The sequence below is a fragment of the Pantherophis guttatus genome, chromosome 5 (assembly GCF_059756535.1).
Source record: "Pantherophis guttatus breed Tessera chromosome 5, ASM5975653v1, whole genome shotgun sequence".
Lineage (NCBI taxonomy): Eukaryota > Metazoa > Chordata > Lepidosauria > Squamata > Colubridae > Pantherophis > Pantherophis guttatus.
In genome coordinates this window covers 90,672,471-90,689,798 of record NC_142067.1, presented here as the reverse complement: position 1 = coordinate 90,689,798, position 17,328 = coordinate 90,672,471, and the positions used below count along the sequence as shown (strand labels likewise).

The window sequence follows — 17,328 nt, the reverse complement described above, 5'->3', positions numbered from 1 at the left end:
TTGCTCTTCCAGGTTCGGGTGTGCTGGCCAGCTGGTCTTCATGTGTGTGGGAGTGCTGGAAACCGGAAGAGGAGCCACCCGGTGCACATGTGTGCACTAGGCAGCCGATCTGGTTTCCAACGCACGCATGCACACTAGCCAGCTGGTCCTTGCACACACATGTGCACCAGAAACCACAAGACCAGGTGGTCAGTGCACATTTGCGCACCAGAAACTGGAAGATCATCTTCCTGGCACTGCTCTTCCAGTTTCCATCATGTACACACGTGCACTCCTGTTTCGGCACTCGGTGCCGAAAAGGTTCACCAACACTCTCTTAAGTGAATCACTGCAGTTAAGTTAGTAACTTGTTAAATGACTCTTCCCCATTGACTGCTTTCAGAAGGCCACAAAAGATACCACCTGACCCTGGGACACTGCAACCATCATAAATACATGCCACTTACAAGCATCCAAATTTTGATCATATGACCATGGGAGTATTGTAATAGCCATAAATGTGAAAGTAGTCCTAAGACTTTTTTCGGTGGCCATATCTTTGAATGGTCATTAAACAAATAGCTGTAAATCAAAGATGTATGCCAAATAAGTATAAAATACTGGCCATTGTGCAGATGAAACTATTTAACTCTGGATTACATACCTATATGAAGCACTAACTAGGCCTGGAGCCTTGCAGGTGCTGCATAATTCAGCGGCTCGGAAGTTCTAGAATCTAGATCACCTTTCCGTGGTCTGCTCTACAGATGTATGAGTCTGCAGCTGGCTGGAAAGGGGAGAATTACAATCTCGTAAAGATTCTGGCTTCCTGAAATTCAGCATATTTCCTTTGCCTCTTTCAGTACTGATCAAACAACTTCAACTAGTGACATCCAGGTATTTTTCAATATTTAACGACAGAAAATAGATTTAATACTTGATTTAATGAATGAAAGAAGTATTTTTCTAAGTATTTAACATCTCCAATAAAAAAAACAGTTCCTAATTTCCAGGGATTTGATAGAAATAGCCTATACAACATTATTCTCTTCAGGATGAGTGCAAGGTATGTGTATGTTTTTTATACCATACCAAGTTTGTCTGTTTTGAGTCTTCGAAAACAATTTTACAAAGGTTGGGAATTTTCTTTGAAGAGAGATGAGTAAGGAAAATATTTGATCCAGGCCTCTTCAGGGCTGCCAAGAGTTTGATTCCTCCCACTTTCTCAATGTAAATGCCTCTTACTACGTATTAGTTAAGGGATGGTTCTTGCAACGTCAATGTGTGGGTGTTGCACTCAACAGCTGCCAAATGTTAAGATAGTTTGTGACTGGATTGTGTTTTGTTCCCACCTTCCCTGTTGATTGAACATTTAAGGTATCTACAAGATTTGAAGGTGTTTGAGGTTGGACAGATACATACTTTACTAAGAATTTTTTTTTGTTCTAATACCTTTACTTCATACTATAAAAATAAAAGCCAAGAGAGAAGACCATGGTGAAGCTGCCAGTTGTTTTTTTGTGCATTGGATATGTTCTGTTAACTCTTGCAGGTAAGTTATTGAACTCTTTGGTTTTGGTGATGGATACTATGTGTAATATTAGTGTGATTCCAGTGTTCTTCTAAAGCAAAGTATTTTAGACTTGAGTAATATCGAAAGCCAACTTATGTATTTCAAGGTTGGTAGGAAACCGACTTATACCAAGTTGTATGTTAATTAATTTAACTCAATAGCATCAATGTGACAGTCAATTGAACCTATGTCATGTGTTGACCACTGATCAATACTTGAGCGAGACTAGTATCAGAGACTGTATGCCTTCCATACAGATATGTAGGTGAAGCTTTGAATGAAAATCACTAAAATGAATTGGGAATTTTTAAAAAAGTGATCTGTCATTTGTTCCTATGTTCACATTATTGCAGAACAATTTCTAATCTTCTAGTTTGAAGCAAGGTATTTAGAACAGTAGGAGCTAGACAACTGCAGGTATTGGATGCTACTGATTTTTAAAATAGCTTTCAGCTATATTTTAGATTTTTAGAATGAAAATTATCTTGGTTGCATAGATAGCGCTGTTCTAAAACAAAAACCTTTCAATACTTAAAACTTTTCAACACATTTGATGCCAACTATCACCGTTTTGTTTCCTATGAATAGAACTTGCTCTGATATTTTCCTCTGTAGAAATAAAATCTCTAACATGATGTTGGGATGGGATCATTTTATTTCATTTTTGTACAAGTTTCAGGGTAAAAGTTTATGAGTAAAAATATCTGCAGATCAGAACATCTGCTAAATTATGAAATTATGAATATGTTTGAAATGAATTAAGAAATAATTGGAAATATTCATTTAGTTTTATTTCATTGTAAGCCTTTCTACTGAAATATTGAAGCAGATATTGTATTTTACAATGCAAACAATCCCATCATGATATATTCATTACTTAAAATTATCAAGTTGATTCCCAAATTATAACAATACATTCATGTATAATTCACAAAATGATCTTAGTTTTTATTAGAATTTTGGAATACAATACAAGTTAATAAATAGACATAAATAAAAGTGCCAAAATAAATATACCTTTTCAGATATTATAGAACTTTAGTTCCCATAAATTTTACCTCAAGTAGATGATCATGAGAGTTTTATTCAAATAATAACTAAGAACTGTAATATGTAGTTTCTTCATACTAACTGTAGTATCTTCTCCATTCAGCAAAGGTATAGCTTTTCCATTTACAGTGATAGAAAAAGAAATAATTCAGGTCTGTCTTCTCTTGATTACAATTTGTAGTTATTATTACATGCTACCTATATGCAAGAATCTGATTCACTAACGTTCAAGGTAAATTGGCATTAAATTGGTGGAATTCACAGGGGGCTGGATGTAGGTCTCTAATGGGAGCACAAAGATGCCAAACTGATGACATGTTTGATCTCACCACCGAGTCAGCCTGCTCATCTACAATTTTGTTAATGAAAGATATGACAAATTTAGTAAATTATTAAAGTCTCCAGATATTATGAAAAATCTCTGAATGAAGGTAAATGTTTCTCGGTGCCTTCTGAATTTAAAAAGTTTTAATCTTTATATAAATTTGCTGGTCTGTGACCATAATAAATATCAATTGATTGAATAAATTCAATTTCAGCATACAGCTTTGATTGGCAATATCTGTCTGGTGTTTTTGATCAAATGTCTTTAACTACACAATCTGAAACATTTTTAATGACTAAGTTTAAATTACTAAAGTGAAAGACATTTTTTTCTAAGCTGAAGGAAAAAATATTACTGGAAAAGTATTGCATCTGGTTCTCTTTGTCTGCAATGGATAAGAATGAGGAATGGGAATGTTAAAGAAAAGAAGATGGTTAATGTGAATTTGGTAAAAACTAATCTGTGCACTGTGCAGCCAAGTGAATCTAGATTCTTATTTTTAAATGTTTCAGCCTTTAAGCACAACACTTATTAAGTCAAGTATGTGGACTTTCTTGTTCCAAAATAATTGCATTGGGAGTTGCCTCTTTATGTAACTACAATTATGAATTTACATGCAGAGACAGCTCTACATGTAAGCAGTGTGCTTTACCAAATGTATTCTTTGTGATAATTATTAATATAAAACATAATAAATTATGGATGTTTGGTAGGTAACTTCCATTTTCTTTCCTTTTCTGCACATGAGCCATAAATCAAAAATACTTCTCATATTTGCTATATACCAGTAGCTAATAATTTTTATTATTATTTGATTTATATGCCACCCTTCTCTGGAGACTCAGGGCGGCTTACAATGCGTTAAGCAATAGCCTTCATACTTTTGTATATTTTATACAAAGTCAGCTTATTGCCCCCACAATCTGGGTCCTCATTTTACCTACCTTAGAAAGGATGGAAGGCTGAGTCAACCTTGAGCCTGGTGAGATTTGAACTTGCAGTAATTGCAGGCAGCTGGTGTTAATAACAGTGCTTTTAGTCTGCTGCGCCACCAGGGTATTTCCCACCCTCTATCCTTGATTCAATCTTGACTAATAAAGATGATACTAAAAGTATTGTCACTATTACCTCTCACAATAATACATTAACCTGACTTTTAAAATGTCAATTATATTGTCACAAACACACATTTCATTTTTACAACTTCCATGCCACTTTGATATGTCCATGCCCCCTCCCCGTCTTATTTGTTGGATACAAATCAGAAAGAGGCATGACTCAGATAGCATCATGCCGGTGTTATTAATAAATATTGTATAAGTATAAATAGCCATATTTCATAGAAATTTTATTCGCTTTCTCTCCCAATTTACACCAGTGACAATATATTCCTTCCACATTTCCATAATCCTTTTGAGTTTTGGTACTTGACTGCTTGATTGTCATTTTAGTCCAATTTTAAACCTACAGTTTCTTTTCACTAGACCAGTTTTTCACAGTGCCAGTGTTTTGTAACAACTTTTTTTTCACACTTACCATCAACTTTTTCTTCTTCCTCATTTTTTCCAGAGCCCATTATTCATTATTTTTGTACTTTTATCTCTTCATGCTGCAATTCTAGTCCATTATTGCTGTGTAATAGGGAAGAACTGCACTGTTATTGGTGGTGTCCTATGCAGCAACTTTCCCCAAAGTTAATTATGAAGATTTGGTGTCATTAGTTGTTCATTTAACACTTTTTTCAAGGATTCAATTCCAGGTTATAGTGCTGCCCAAACTTTTCTCAGCCCAGTAACCAATGCTCTTTGTCTCTGCATTGGGTACAATAATCATTTTTTCCAATCCCATATCTTATGAACCTTATTCATGCCATCTTGTGAGTGCTGTCCCCTTGGTATTGAGTAAGCAGTCTAAATAGACCAATACATCATTCAACTAGCCAATAAAAATAATAATCTCCAAACAGTATTTCCTTGATCTGTTCTGATCCTTTTCCTGCATTTGCTTTTGCAATAAGAAAACAATTTATAAAATAAGGACACTGGAGGTGGGGAAAGGCAGCCTGATAGTGTTGGGCAAATGACGAAGAGATTCTTCAGACTGACTGGAAAAGAGGATATAGTGGCAAAACACAATGGTGATCTGACTTGAATTTGGGGCAGAGGAACTGGGCAGAGAGAGCTGAGAAGAAGAGTAAACTTCAAACCAATAAGATACCATTCATCTCACAATGTCAGAAGTTTGCACTTTTAATGCAGCAGCTGACTCAAGTTTAATCAACTGGCAAAGATGTTCATAGAACATTGGGGTCACACTTGATATGGTGGGCACATAGGAATAGGCCAGTCTCTGATACAGTCTTTCTACATGCCCATAATATAACTGAAATCATTGTGCTGTCAGATACTCAGCCCTTGGAAATAGACATAATCTAGAATTTTAATGGGATTAAGGGATTCTCACAGAATCTTGAAGGCCTGCCAAAACTTCTCCTGACTTCAGCTTATATTGTATTTAAGCCGATTGAGAAATATTTCTTTGGAGTTTCTTTCTTACACAAATCAGATATCTTTTTTTCCCCAACAGCTCTACATACTCCTTACCTCACACTGTCATTACAGAATGCCATACTCTGGGTCCATCAATCATTCACATGACTTGTCCCAAAAAAATAAGGTGTAATTCTTTTTGGAAAAAATATAGTGGATATTTTCTCACCAGAATCCATAATCAGAAAGTTTATTTCTTTTCTTTTCTTTTCTTTTCTTTTTTTGATCAGTAAAAATTGAATTTGCAGTGAATTTCAGCTGCTTATTTCAGATGTCTCCAATGTATTCTAAATAATATATCTGTGCAATATTCATATAACTGAGTTGTTGGTTATTGAAAGCTCATAGAACTTATCGTTGTGAATTTATCTGTCATTGATCAAAAATCTTTTGGACAGGATATTTTAAGACTGGTGATGGGCAAAAAAGGAAAAACGGTCCATTAGAAACTATATTCAGGAACTGAGTAAACAACAATACATTTGCATTATTCCTAACATCAAGGATGCCACGATCAACCTCACTATGAGATATTACCATATACAGTACAATATGGCAATATTTTTACAGGTTACCCTATGGAAACATGGAGCCATGGAGGACTCATGGCTCATTAATGAGCATTTCAGTAATGGCTGCTGGTAGCATAAAGTATCTTCATACAACTGTAGCAATATATACTATATGTAGAATATGTACATGTAATGACTGTATGGAACATATCAAGAGTTTTATGCTAGCATATGGAATATGGAATATAAACAAGTTGATTAGGCCAAGAAAAAAGAGAACAAGATGTTTTTAAACACTTTCATGTTTGTATTTCTTTTGATAGATGATGGCGATTTTGACTTAAAAGATGCTCTTGACCCAAGTAAGTATATCAAAAAATTAAAAATTGTTAATGAACAAGGCAAATATTTCAGCTTATGTTGAGGGTGGACAGCATTATTCTTATGGCCACCAGTAGACACTTCTTTTTAAGCCCACTAGACTTCTTGCATTGATTTTTAAATGATTTTTTTATTTAAAAAAAATGAATAGGATGTGACATGTTGCAAATTCAAGCCTCAGTGTTTAACATTCTAATTATTTTCAATACTACTTCAGCACATGGTGTCCCATAAGAATTCTTAGAAAATTAAAATGATGGATGACTACAACTAAAGTCTTTGTTTAAACAATGTATTCCCACCAAATCAGATATGGCAAAACTGTATATCATTGATATGTCACAAAATTTTAAACAGGTGGTCCTGCATGCAGTCCTGGACAGCTAGTAATGCAGCCCCACAAGATCGTTTAACATTATTATGTGATTTTAGCAATATTTATATATATTAACCCTATTATATATTTTATATGTTGCCGAAGACAATACTTCTTCACTCAGTGTGGTCTATGCAAGCCAAAAGGTTGGACACCCATGATCTAGAACAGGGGTGTCAAACTCGTGGCCTGCACGCCAGATGCATCACGTACTGGCCAAGCCCACACCTGGTTTAGCAAAAGGGAAAAAAGTGATATGTCACAACGACTCCCTGACAGTACGAGTTTGACACCCCAGATCTAGCCCAGTGTTTTTCAAATTTTATAACTTTAAGATATGTGGACTTCAACTCCTAGAAGCCAGCTGTGGAATTCTGGGAGTTGAAATCCACATATCTTAAAATTGCCAAGTTTAAAAAATAGCGATCTAGCCTAAAGCTCTGCTAAAGCTCTACTTTTTCCTAGTAGGTTGCAATCCAAATATAGCCAGGTACAAGCTATGTCTGACCTTTTTTAACTTTTCAAGATCAGCCAATGTAAGCTGTACACACTTGCTTCCAAAGAATATAAATGCATACATCTTTATAAAAATGATATTTATTCATATTCATATGCATCTAATTAGAGAGCGATATTAAATATAGCATGTTTCATAACACTTTTTACTAAGCAATACTGCATACAATATATTAATTTAGAAACAGTTATCAAATACAGAAAATATACTTCCAGGCAATCTTAGAGATAAAATATTTGTGAAATTGAATATATCTTGAAGCTAAATTCCCTTTGATTGAACATGGAGATATTCAGTATTTATTTCTTGTCGTTTTTAAAAAAATTAAAAGTCCTGAAAATTGCATCCCTTCGAAAGGAACTTTTTTCACAGGACAATCATATAAATATCATCTCAACCCCATAGAATAGGTTTAGAAATAAGCAACCTTTTCTTTGCATTTAAAAAAAAATACTTAAGAGAGCCAAAGGGGACAAGAGTGTGATTTCTGGCTTGATTTTCAGCCATTTTTAAGAATACCATTGATAAATTTGTATAGAATATTGGAAGCTTTAAACCTCTTTTATTTTTGTTCCTCCTGAAAATAGCAAATATGAATTCTATGATATTAATAGCTATATTAATAGACGTGTTCTTGGTAATTTAGTGGGCCTTAAAAGTGAAGAGGAGTTCAGTTGTCCAGCTGGGGCTAATTCTGAGGGTTTATTTCCAGTAAAGAGAAGATAGGATTGGTGTCAGATATTGCCTGCATATGATGCACCAGAGACTAGAAGGGGTTAAGTCTTTACAGACATCACATGTGACTATATCAGCCAATGAACTCTCTTATTGGACTCTTACCTAGAAACCATTTGGATATCTTCCTCCTTTTCTCTCTCTCTCTCTCATCTATCTCTCAGCGAGATAACACATGAACTTCTCTCTCCTCTCAACATCTGAGTCATACAGTTAGGGTAAAAATTAACAGGACACCCTGTTCATTATCGTATGCATGTATATATTTGTAAATAATAAAAACAACCTTTTGAACCTGAAGCTGTATTGACCAAATAACTTCCTCATAGAACCAAATGAGCACGACCATCAATATATATCTGATAATTGGGTTGTCAACATCACAATGAGTTTTAGAATTGACTACTAGTTTTTTTTTTTTTTACTGTAAGCCTCTTTTTTGATAATCTTAATAATACAGTACTTTTCATTTACTTTGCTTAGATGATAAGCCTTCTGAACCAACAAAAAAGCCACCAGGGGGTAAGCATTAAATTGCAGCTGATCAAATAAATACCACAATGCTAAAGCTTTCTCTGTGTCAGATCTAAAACTACAACTGAAACTTTCCCAACAGCCTTTAAGGAGTTTTTCCTAATATACTGCTGTTTTGACCCTTTCTTGGAGTGGTTTGCTGGTTTTTCCAGAGTGCAACTCCTGCTTAATTCTTAAAGATAAATGCCATTTCTTCCTGCCCTTTCCATCAATTGCCCATTCCTAATGGTTATTGTAAGGTAAGCAAAGATAAAATATAATATTCCAGTATTGGTAAGAATAATAATAATAATTGGCATTTATGGGCATTGTAATCCAACTTCCAAAGTGTTCTTCTGGAGAAGAATAGATTAAAGAAATGTTTATTGTTCCTAAAGAAATAAAATGTACAATAGAGATTTACTTTATATCTGGAAATATTTATCCTAGGTAACAAACCTCGACCTAACTTATATCCTGACCTTAGACCATATTCAGATAATCATGGAAACGGTGGTAAGAACGGAATTTGTGTTGTTTAGATCCATTCATAATATTTTTCTTTTCACTGGTTTGATTGTGTTTATTGATTTGTAATATATTGATTTAGGAAATTCCTTTAATAGTGGCGGTGGCGGCAGCATTGGAACTGGTAAGATTTCATTTTGTCATTAAGTTTTGAAATATTTACTACTTTTCCACCCTTTTCATTTAAATCCATAGATCAAAATTATTGGAACATATTGATCAGCACTTCTAATTTAATTTTTAGTACTTTAAAGAAAGTATTGTTCATATTATCTATATTAATTAGGTTATAAAGTAGACATATGTCATCAGATTAAGGGAATAGTATGTAAAATTGAGCTAAATTACTCCTGAGATTGAATAGCATCCACGTGAAATGTGGATGTCTATGCAAGAAAACCTGAGTGGCAGTTGGCTGCAGAAATTTGCATGACCTGGAAAGACCTGAGTTGTGAAACAAGGCCACAACAATTTCCTTTGGTGCTGCTTCCTTGCAAGATTCCTCCTTACCTGACTTTCATTTTAGTTCACGCATAGGAATCTCCTTTGCTAATCCGCATGATTGCTTAAGACTCTGCTTTTGACCATATTGGTGCCAAATGCCATCAAGCAATTTGAAGACACTTCAAGATGCATTTTGGTACACCCGCTAATGTTTCAGATAGATTCTGAAATCCTCAAGAAGGAGAAAAGGAGAGTATGAAAGAAAGAGAAAAGAGTAACAAAATACTTAATTTTATTTTTTAGGTGGTTTTAATGACTTAGATCTCAATGATGGGAAACCTTTAGCTCCACGCCCAGCAGGTAATACACATATTTTTTTTCCCAGGTGACTCATGCTTCTCTACTTTCTCTGGCAAAATAATTTAATTGGTAGATTTCTCATTATTTTCTAGCCTGCTTTTTAATATATAAACAGATCATAACATATTATCAACAAGGTATCACATTGATGAAATGGAATGCTCAGAAGTGGTGTCTAGTGTCATGGAAATAACACGCATGCTTGCTTATATTGTCACTTGAATGCCAATGGGTCCCAATCTCTGACACAGGTTAGAGGGACCCCATAAATTATTTTTTTTATTCCATCAATTTTATTCTCTCTTTTAAGGATATATTTTCTGTAATATGTTGTTGAAAAATTTTGATACTTGGTACTTTTGGCACTTGTACTATAGTGTGGTGTTTTTTTTAAAAAAATGCTTTTGTTCTCTAAATAATTATGTTATTGACCTTATCTTAGGTGAGAAAGAGCAAACTTCAGGTCAAGGTGGAAATATGGGTAAGAGTTTGCATTTGTTTTATTTTGTTTTTGTGTCTGTGTGATTATTAAGAGTCAAAATATGTAGTTTAGTTTAGTTTAGTTTATTTGATTTGTATACCGCCCTACTCCCAAAGGACTCAGGGCGGTGAACAGCCAAACAATAAAATACATAGATACAAAAAATTTAAAAACCAAATTAAATCAAATTAAATCATTTTGGCCCAGACAGATTAAAACACCCCAATAATTTAAAAACAGATTAAAATTTACATATTTAAAAAGGGAAGAGATTAGGCCAAGCCCGCCTGATAGAATAGGAAGGTCTTCACAGTGCGGCGGAAGGTGCGCAGATCCGGGATCCTACGTATCTCCGGGGGGAGCTCATTCCAGATGGTAGGTGCCCCCACAGAGAAGGCTCTCCCCCTAGGGGCCGCCAGTCGACACTGTTTGGCTGACGGCACCTGGAGGAGTCCCTCTCTATGAGAGCGTACTGGCCGGTGGGAGGCTATTGGTGGTAGTAGGCGGTCCCGTAGATAACCAGGTCCTAAGCCATGGAGCGCTTTAAAGGTGGTAACCAAAACCTTGAAGTGCACCCGGAAGACCACCGGGAGCCAGTGCAGCTCGCGCAGGAGAGGTGTTACATGGGAGCGCCATGTCGCTCCCATTACCACCCGCGCGGCCGCACTCTGCGCCAGTTGGAGCCTCCGGGTGCTCCTCAAGGGGAGCCCCATGTAGAGACCATTGCAATAGTCCAGGTGGGAGGTGACGAGGGCATGAGTGACCGTGCGTAACGAATCCCGATCCAGCAAGGGACGCAACTGGCGAATCAGGTGAACCTGATGAAAAATCCTCCCGGTCACGGCCGTCAAGTGCTCTTCTAAAGACAGCCGTGAATCCAGGAGGACGCCCAAGTTGCGAGCCCTCTCCGTGGGGGCCAATGATTCACCCCCAATAGTCAGTGATGGCGTCAACTGACTATATCGGGACGTCGGAAACCACAGCCACTCGGTCTTGGATGGGTTGAGCCTGAGCCTGTTCCTCCCCATCCAGATCCGTACGGCCTCCAGGCACCAGGACATCACTTCAAGGGCATCGTTGGGGTGATCCAGGGTGGAGATGTACAGCTGGGTGTTGTCAGCGTACTGATGGTACTCTACCCCGAAACCACAGATGATCTCGCCCAGCGGCTTCACATAAATGTTGAACAGGAGAGGTGAGAGGACCGACCCTTGCGGCACCCCACATATGAGGGGCCTCGGGGTCGACCTCTGTCCCCCTGTCAACACAGACTGCGACCGGTCAGAGAGAAAGGAGGAGAACCACCGCAACACAGTGCCTCCCACCCCTAACTCTTCCAACCGGTGCAGCATGATACCATGGTCGATCATATCAAAAGCCGCTGAGAGATCTAACAGGACCAGGACAGAGGAGCACCCCCTGTCCCGAGCCCTCCAGAGATCATCAACCAACGCGACCAATGCCGTTTCCGTGCTGTACCCAGGCCTGAAGCCCAACTGGAATGGATCCAGATACATCGTTTCATCCAGGTGCTGGGGGAGCTGTTGCGCAACCACACTCTCAACAACCTTCGCCACAAAACGAAGGTTGGAGACCGGACGATAATTTACCAACATTGCCGGGTCCAGGGAAGGCTTCTTGAGGAGAGGCCTCACCACCGCCTCTTTCAAGGCGGCAGGAAAGACACCCTCACCCAACGAAGCATTTATAATCCCCTGGAACCAGCCTCGTGTCACCTCCCGAGAAGCCAGCACTAACCAGGAGGGACACGGGTCCAATAAACAAGTGGTCGCGTTCAGTCTACCCAGAATCCTGTCCACGTCCTCAGGGGTCACAGGATCAAACTCATCCCAGATAACATTCTCAAGACCTGCCCCAGTCCCTCCCCCTGAGACTACCCAGTTGGAGTCCAGATCTTCCCGAATCTGAGCGATTTTGTCATACAGATATTAAACAAAATCCTCGGCTCTACCCTCCAAGGGGTCCTCCTGCGCTTCCTGGTGGAGCAGGGAGCGGGTCACCCTAAACAGGGCAGCCGGGCGATTATCTGATGACACAATAAAAGCAGCAAAATAGCTACATTTCGCTGCTTTTATCGCCACTAGGTAATTCCTAATATGAGATCTTACCAGTGTCCTGTCAGATTCAGAAAGACTGGCCCTCCAACTACTCTCTAGGCGTCTTTTCCGGTGCTTCAACTCCCTCAGCTCCTCAGTAAACCAAGGAGCCAGGTGAGTACGGTGCCGGGTCAGAGGCCGCAAAGGCACGACTCGATCCAGAGCTCCAGCGGCCGCTCTATCCCAAGCGGCCACTAGGTCTCCAGTCGAGGCGTGTGCAAGATCCTCGGGGATTGGCCCAAGCTCCCTTTGGAACCTATCAGGTTCCATCAGGCGCCTGGGGCGGTACCATCTTACCGGTTCCGCCTCCCTGCGGCGGGGTACCGCGGTTCGAAGGTCAAGGCGACCTTCTATTTACTATGTAAATAGTAAATACTGTATATTTTTAAAGTATAATTAATAAAGTGACTTTAAAAGAAAAGGTAACTGGAGGTTCCTAGTCTGGAAGTAGCTGTGGGCCACTTAGTTGGAATAATTGGAAAAAGATTAATTTTTGATGAAAAATACTTCAGATGATTAGATCTGGAACCAATCCATGTTATTGTTTCTGCTCCTCCAGCCTTACCCCGATGTACTTCCTTATTTTTTTTCAAAACTACTATGCTTACAAAATTTAGTTCAGTCCTTTCACTAAGCAGATAAGCAGAATCATATTTATTTCATTTTATTTCAGTCTTCAGTTGAAATTCAACTATTACTGCATTAATTTTCCATCACTACTGATGTTGCTGGCTTGGAAAAATGAGATAACGTCTTGAAACTTCAGAATTTATTTATTTATCACATTTCAATATCACCTAAGTTATTCTGGCTGGTTTATAAATGCTTTACCTCTACTACAATCCATAACTATGACTTGTTTATATCCTGGATTTCAATAGAATATTATTCTAAATGTCTTTGGCCTATACATTAAATTGGAATAATACATACCAACAGCTGAGAGGTCATACTGGATCTTTATCCTCAATATGGAGGTAGACTCTTATCTGGGTAAAGGAGTTTGAGACCTCCCTATAGAAATGTTAAAACAAGCCACAGCGATGTCAGAATGGTTACTCCTGCATCATGAAGTCATCACAGAAAATATACCACATCATATTTCCTGAAGCAAATATGTATATTTACATTATGACATGTCATAGTTGGCCCTCCCTTTCCAACTATCTACATATATCCATGGGCTCCTCCTAACCTCTGAATAAACAGCCAAGATTTTGATCTGTTTGTTTTAATACAGGAAGAAAGAAGGATCAGGACATATCTTGTGGAGAGGTTGAGAAACCAGATTCTAAACTTCTGGTATCCTTTGGTTTCTCATGTACTGATTCCAATAGACAAGTGATCATCAGGGAAAAATGGGTTTGAGTTGAAGACAGACAAAGTAATTTCTTGCCACCAAACCTAGTCAAACATTTGGGTTGGAAGGTTCTTATGTTTTTCATTCTACCCATCCCAAATGACAGCATCATTCTAATTCATTGATATTTACATGATTTGGGCGATGATAAAGAAATTTCATTATAATACATGTAGTCCTCAACTTATAATCATTCATTTAATGACAGTTCAAAGTTACAACAGCACTGAAAAATGATTTATGACCATTTTTCACACTTACGACCATTGCAGTATTCCTATGGTCACATGATCACAATTTGCATGCTTGGCAATTGTTTTATATTTATGACAGTTGCAGTGTCCCAGGATCATCTGATCACCTTTTGTGACCTTATAAGCAAAATCAATGGGAAATCTAGATTCATTTAACAAGCATGTTACTAACTTAACAACTGCAGTGACTCACTTAACAGCTGGCAAGGTCATACAATGGGCCAAAACGTACTTAACAACTGAAATACTTAGTAACAAAAATATTGGACTCAATTGTAGGCATAAGTCAAGGACTACCTGTGGTGGTATTCTTAACTGTTTTTTTCCCCATCCTTAGTTGATTCTGCTACGACAGCTCAGATTACATCTCCTGTTGTTGCTGTAGCTGTGCTGCTGACTGTTGGCGCCATAGCTGGCTATACTTCTTATAAGCAGAAAAGATACTGTTTTAAACCAAGAGGTAAGACTGATTGCTTTAAGTGTTATAAAGTCTCTAAAATCAATACTGGATGGCATAGCTTAGATAAGACTTGGGAATGTCTTCATTATATATGGGACACACTGTATTAGAGATAGGTCTCTTCTCACAACAATTAGGGAAGACTTACAATATTTCCAATGGGATCAATCAATCATTTTTAGTCTTACTTTGAGTCTTACTTTTATGATGGAAGGGCTAAAAGAAAATAAAAAGCTAGCCTTTTTCTATGAATGTTTTCTAGAAGAAAAAATACCAAGATTCTATGCTAATACTATTTTTTTTTTAGTTTGCTGCTACAGAAACATAATAAAATTTCATTCAGTAACATCACAATGCCTTATTTTAAAAAAACTAAAACCTTCATTTTTTAAGATCCACCTATAAAGAATGTTGCTTTGTTCTCTCTCTAAATTATATTTTGAATACTTTTGTCCAGTTATAATTTCTGTCTGGTCCATTTGAGTAGTGTTTTATATGTCTCCTTTAAGAATTGACTAGCATCAGAAATATGCTTTGGATATGAACCATCAATAAGGACATTTGACTGAATTTGTGGCTGAGCTTCTTGAGCATGTGTTGGATCATGGTCCTTAAATTACCATGTTCTCTCTCAGGTGCTCTCTTAGACTGAAATCCCAGGCAAACATATCTTACACTTCCCCATCCTGCACAAGTCTAATCCCTAAAGGCTTTTGGAACAATCCTGTGCATTTACTTAGAGGTCAGATCCACTGTATCAATGCTACTTATTCTTTTTTTTTTCCCCAATTTTTTTTTTAAACATAAAACATAAAATACATCATTTTAGAGCAAGGGTTTTGTCCGGTATAAAATGAATACAGTTATTCACATTCCCTCAATCAATTTTGTTCCAAATTTTATCCATTTATATCTTTAAAAAAAAAAAGAAAAAAGAAAAAATGCGACTTATTCTTGTGAATGTTTATATTACAGTGCATTTTTATTCGAGAGTGAAGATGTTTTCTAGAAATGCCTCTTACAATACACTTAGTCTATCTCATTCACACACACACACACACACACAAAAAAACCCGTAAATGCCAGACTTAATTACCTTCCATTCCATTCTATTATTTCTTCCATTTGTTTTCTTACCAAGAAATTATATTTTTGATTGTGCTAGACACTAGAAGCATTCAGGGGTATATGTTGCATGTTATTTGTAATGTATTGCATTATTATTTGTGACATAGTACCTTTCTTTTTAACATGCACACTTACGTTTTAGGTGATGCAGTTGCATAAACTATTCAAAAATGATCTAAGAAATATTGAGTTCCACAAGATCATCGACAAATGAAGGAATTGCATACTGTATTACCTATGATGCTGTTGCTAAGATTTTATGTAATGAGGCATTTTGTTTTTGTGAATAAAAACTAAAGCACACAATTTTCAAAATGAGATTGATTAATGATACTGTATACACTGCTCTACATTGTATGAATAGTAAAAAATACACTGTATGGGTTTTTTTCCCCCAGTTCATACAGGGTTAGAAACATTTTAAGTTCTGTTTATGTAAGATAACTGGATCCAAACAATCAGAATTTCAATTTCACTCTTGGTATACAGCCATTGGTTTATAGCTAAAGCTCTTTATGTACCCTTTTTCAGATCTTCAAGATTACTTAAAAATCTATGGGGCGTTAGATGCACTGAAATGTGGAAAGATGCATACCATGTCCTCTCTCTAGTTTAGTTATACTGCATCAGTGTTCAGAGAAATATTGTACTTCTCTAACTTTATAAATTAAATTTCATTGAAAAAAACATGTTGGTTATCTTCCTACATTAGCTACTTGAAACCACCAACGAAGTCAGGCTTATGCACCAAGATGTCTTTTAGCATTTAAACTTGAGTGCTATATGCTATGTTGTTTAAATGTCAAGGGATAGTTCACCTATTTTGGAGTGTGACTAGCTGAAATGTTAATTTGGTGATACAATACCAGGTGCTGAGAAATAAACATAGATTGTGGTCATCTTCATGAAGTTCCAAACAAGGGTTATTATATTTAAAGGAGATGGTCAGGAAAGAGAGAGGTCAGAAATACAATGGAATATGTGTATGGTTTTTCCTCCTTAATTTAGGGCAGTGGTTCTCAACCTTCCTAATGCTGCGACCCTTTAATACAGTTCCTCATGTTGTGGTGACCCCCAACCATAAAATTATTCCTAAAACCATTGAAAATATGTGTTTTCCGATGGTCTTAGGTGACCCCTGTGAAAGGGTCATTCGACCCCCAAAAGGGTCGCGACCCACAGGTTGAGAACCACTGATTTAGGGGATTTTCCCCCTTCTTTCTTTAGTTCTAATATATAATATATTGCCATGTATATTAATTTTCTGCTGATAAATTCTTGTAAATCTATGTAAAAGTAAAGTTTTCTTCAAGTTAAATTTGACTCCCAGATTTAAGTTTGAAACAGAACTATGTCCTAATGAGGAACATGTTCTTACTAAAATGTATAAACCTTTGTTGAAATATGAGCCAGAAATACAAATGAAATAATGTATGATAAAATGGCTAAATATTTTGGTTCCAATATACAATTGGATCAGTGGGAAAATATGTAGTTAGAAGGATTGAAATTTATATTATAATTCTAATCTTGAAGATAATTTTTTACAAAATTGTATTTATTTATTTATTACATTTTTTACACACTGCCCATCTCATGTAAATGACTCTAAGTGACCAATGATGTATAATTGGTTTCTGTTACCTAAAAAGTTGTCCAGAATGTATAAAGGTATCTTGAATCTTT

At 36.9% G+C, this 17,328-nt stretch overlaps 1 protein-coding gene across 2 annotated transcripts; it reads left to right on the top strand.

Moving 5' to 3' along the window:
* Window positions 1–1,236: 1,236 nt before the first annotated feature.
* Window positions 1,237–17,328, top strand: LOC117673801 (glycoprotein Xg). 2 transcript variants are annotated; one of them, XM_034431434.3, is made up of 9 exons: window positions 1,237–1,531; window positions 6,312–6,350; window positions 8,481–8,519; window positions 8,961–9,026; window positions 9,121–9,162; window positions 9,786–9,842; window positions 10,285–10,323; window positions 14,392–14,514; window positions 15,785–17,328. In XM_034431434.3, the coding sequence occupies exons 1-9, from the start codon at window positions 1,474–1,476 to the stop codon at window positions 15,799–15,801; spliced, it is 480 nt and encodes a 159-aa protein (XP_034287325.1). In that variant the 5' UTR covers window positions 1,237–1,473; the 3' UTR covers window positions 15,802–17,328. The 2 variants fall into 2 exon arrangements, with proteins under 2 accessions (XP_034287325.1, XP_034287326.1); XM_034431435.3 differs by lacking the exon at window positions 9,121–9,162 and having other exon boundaries at window positions 1,259–1,531.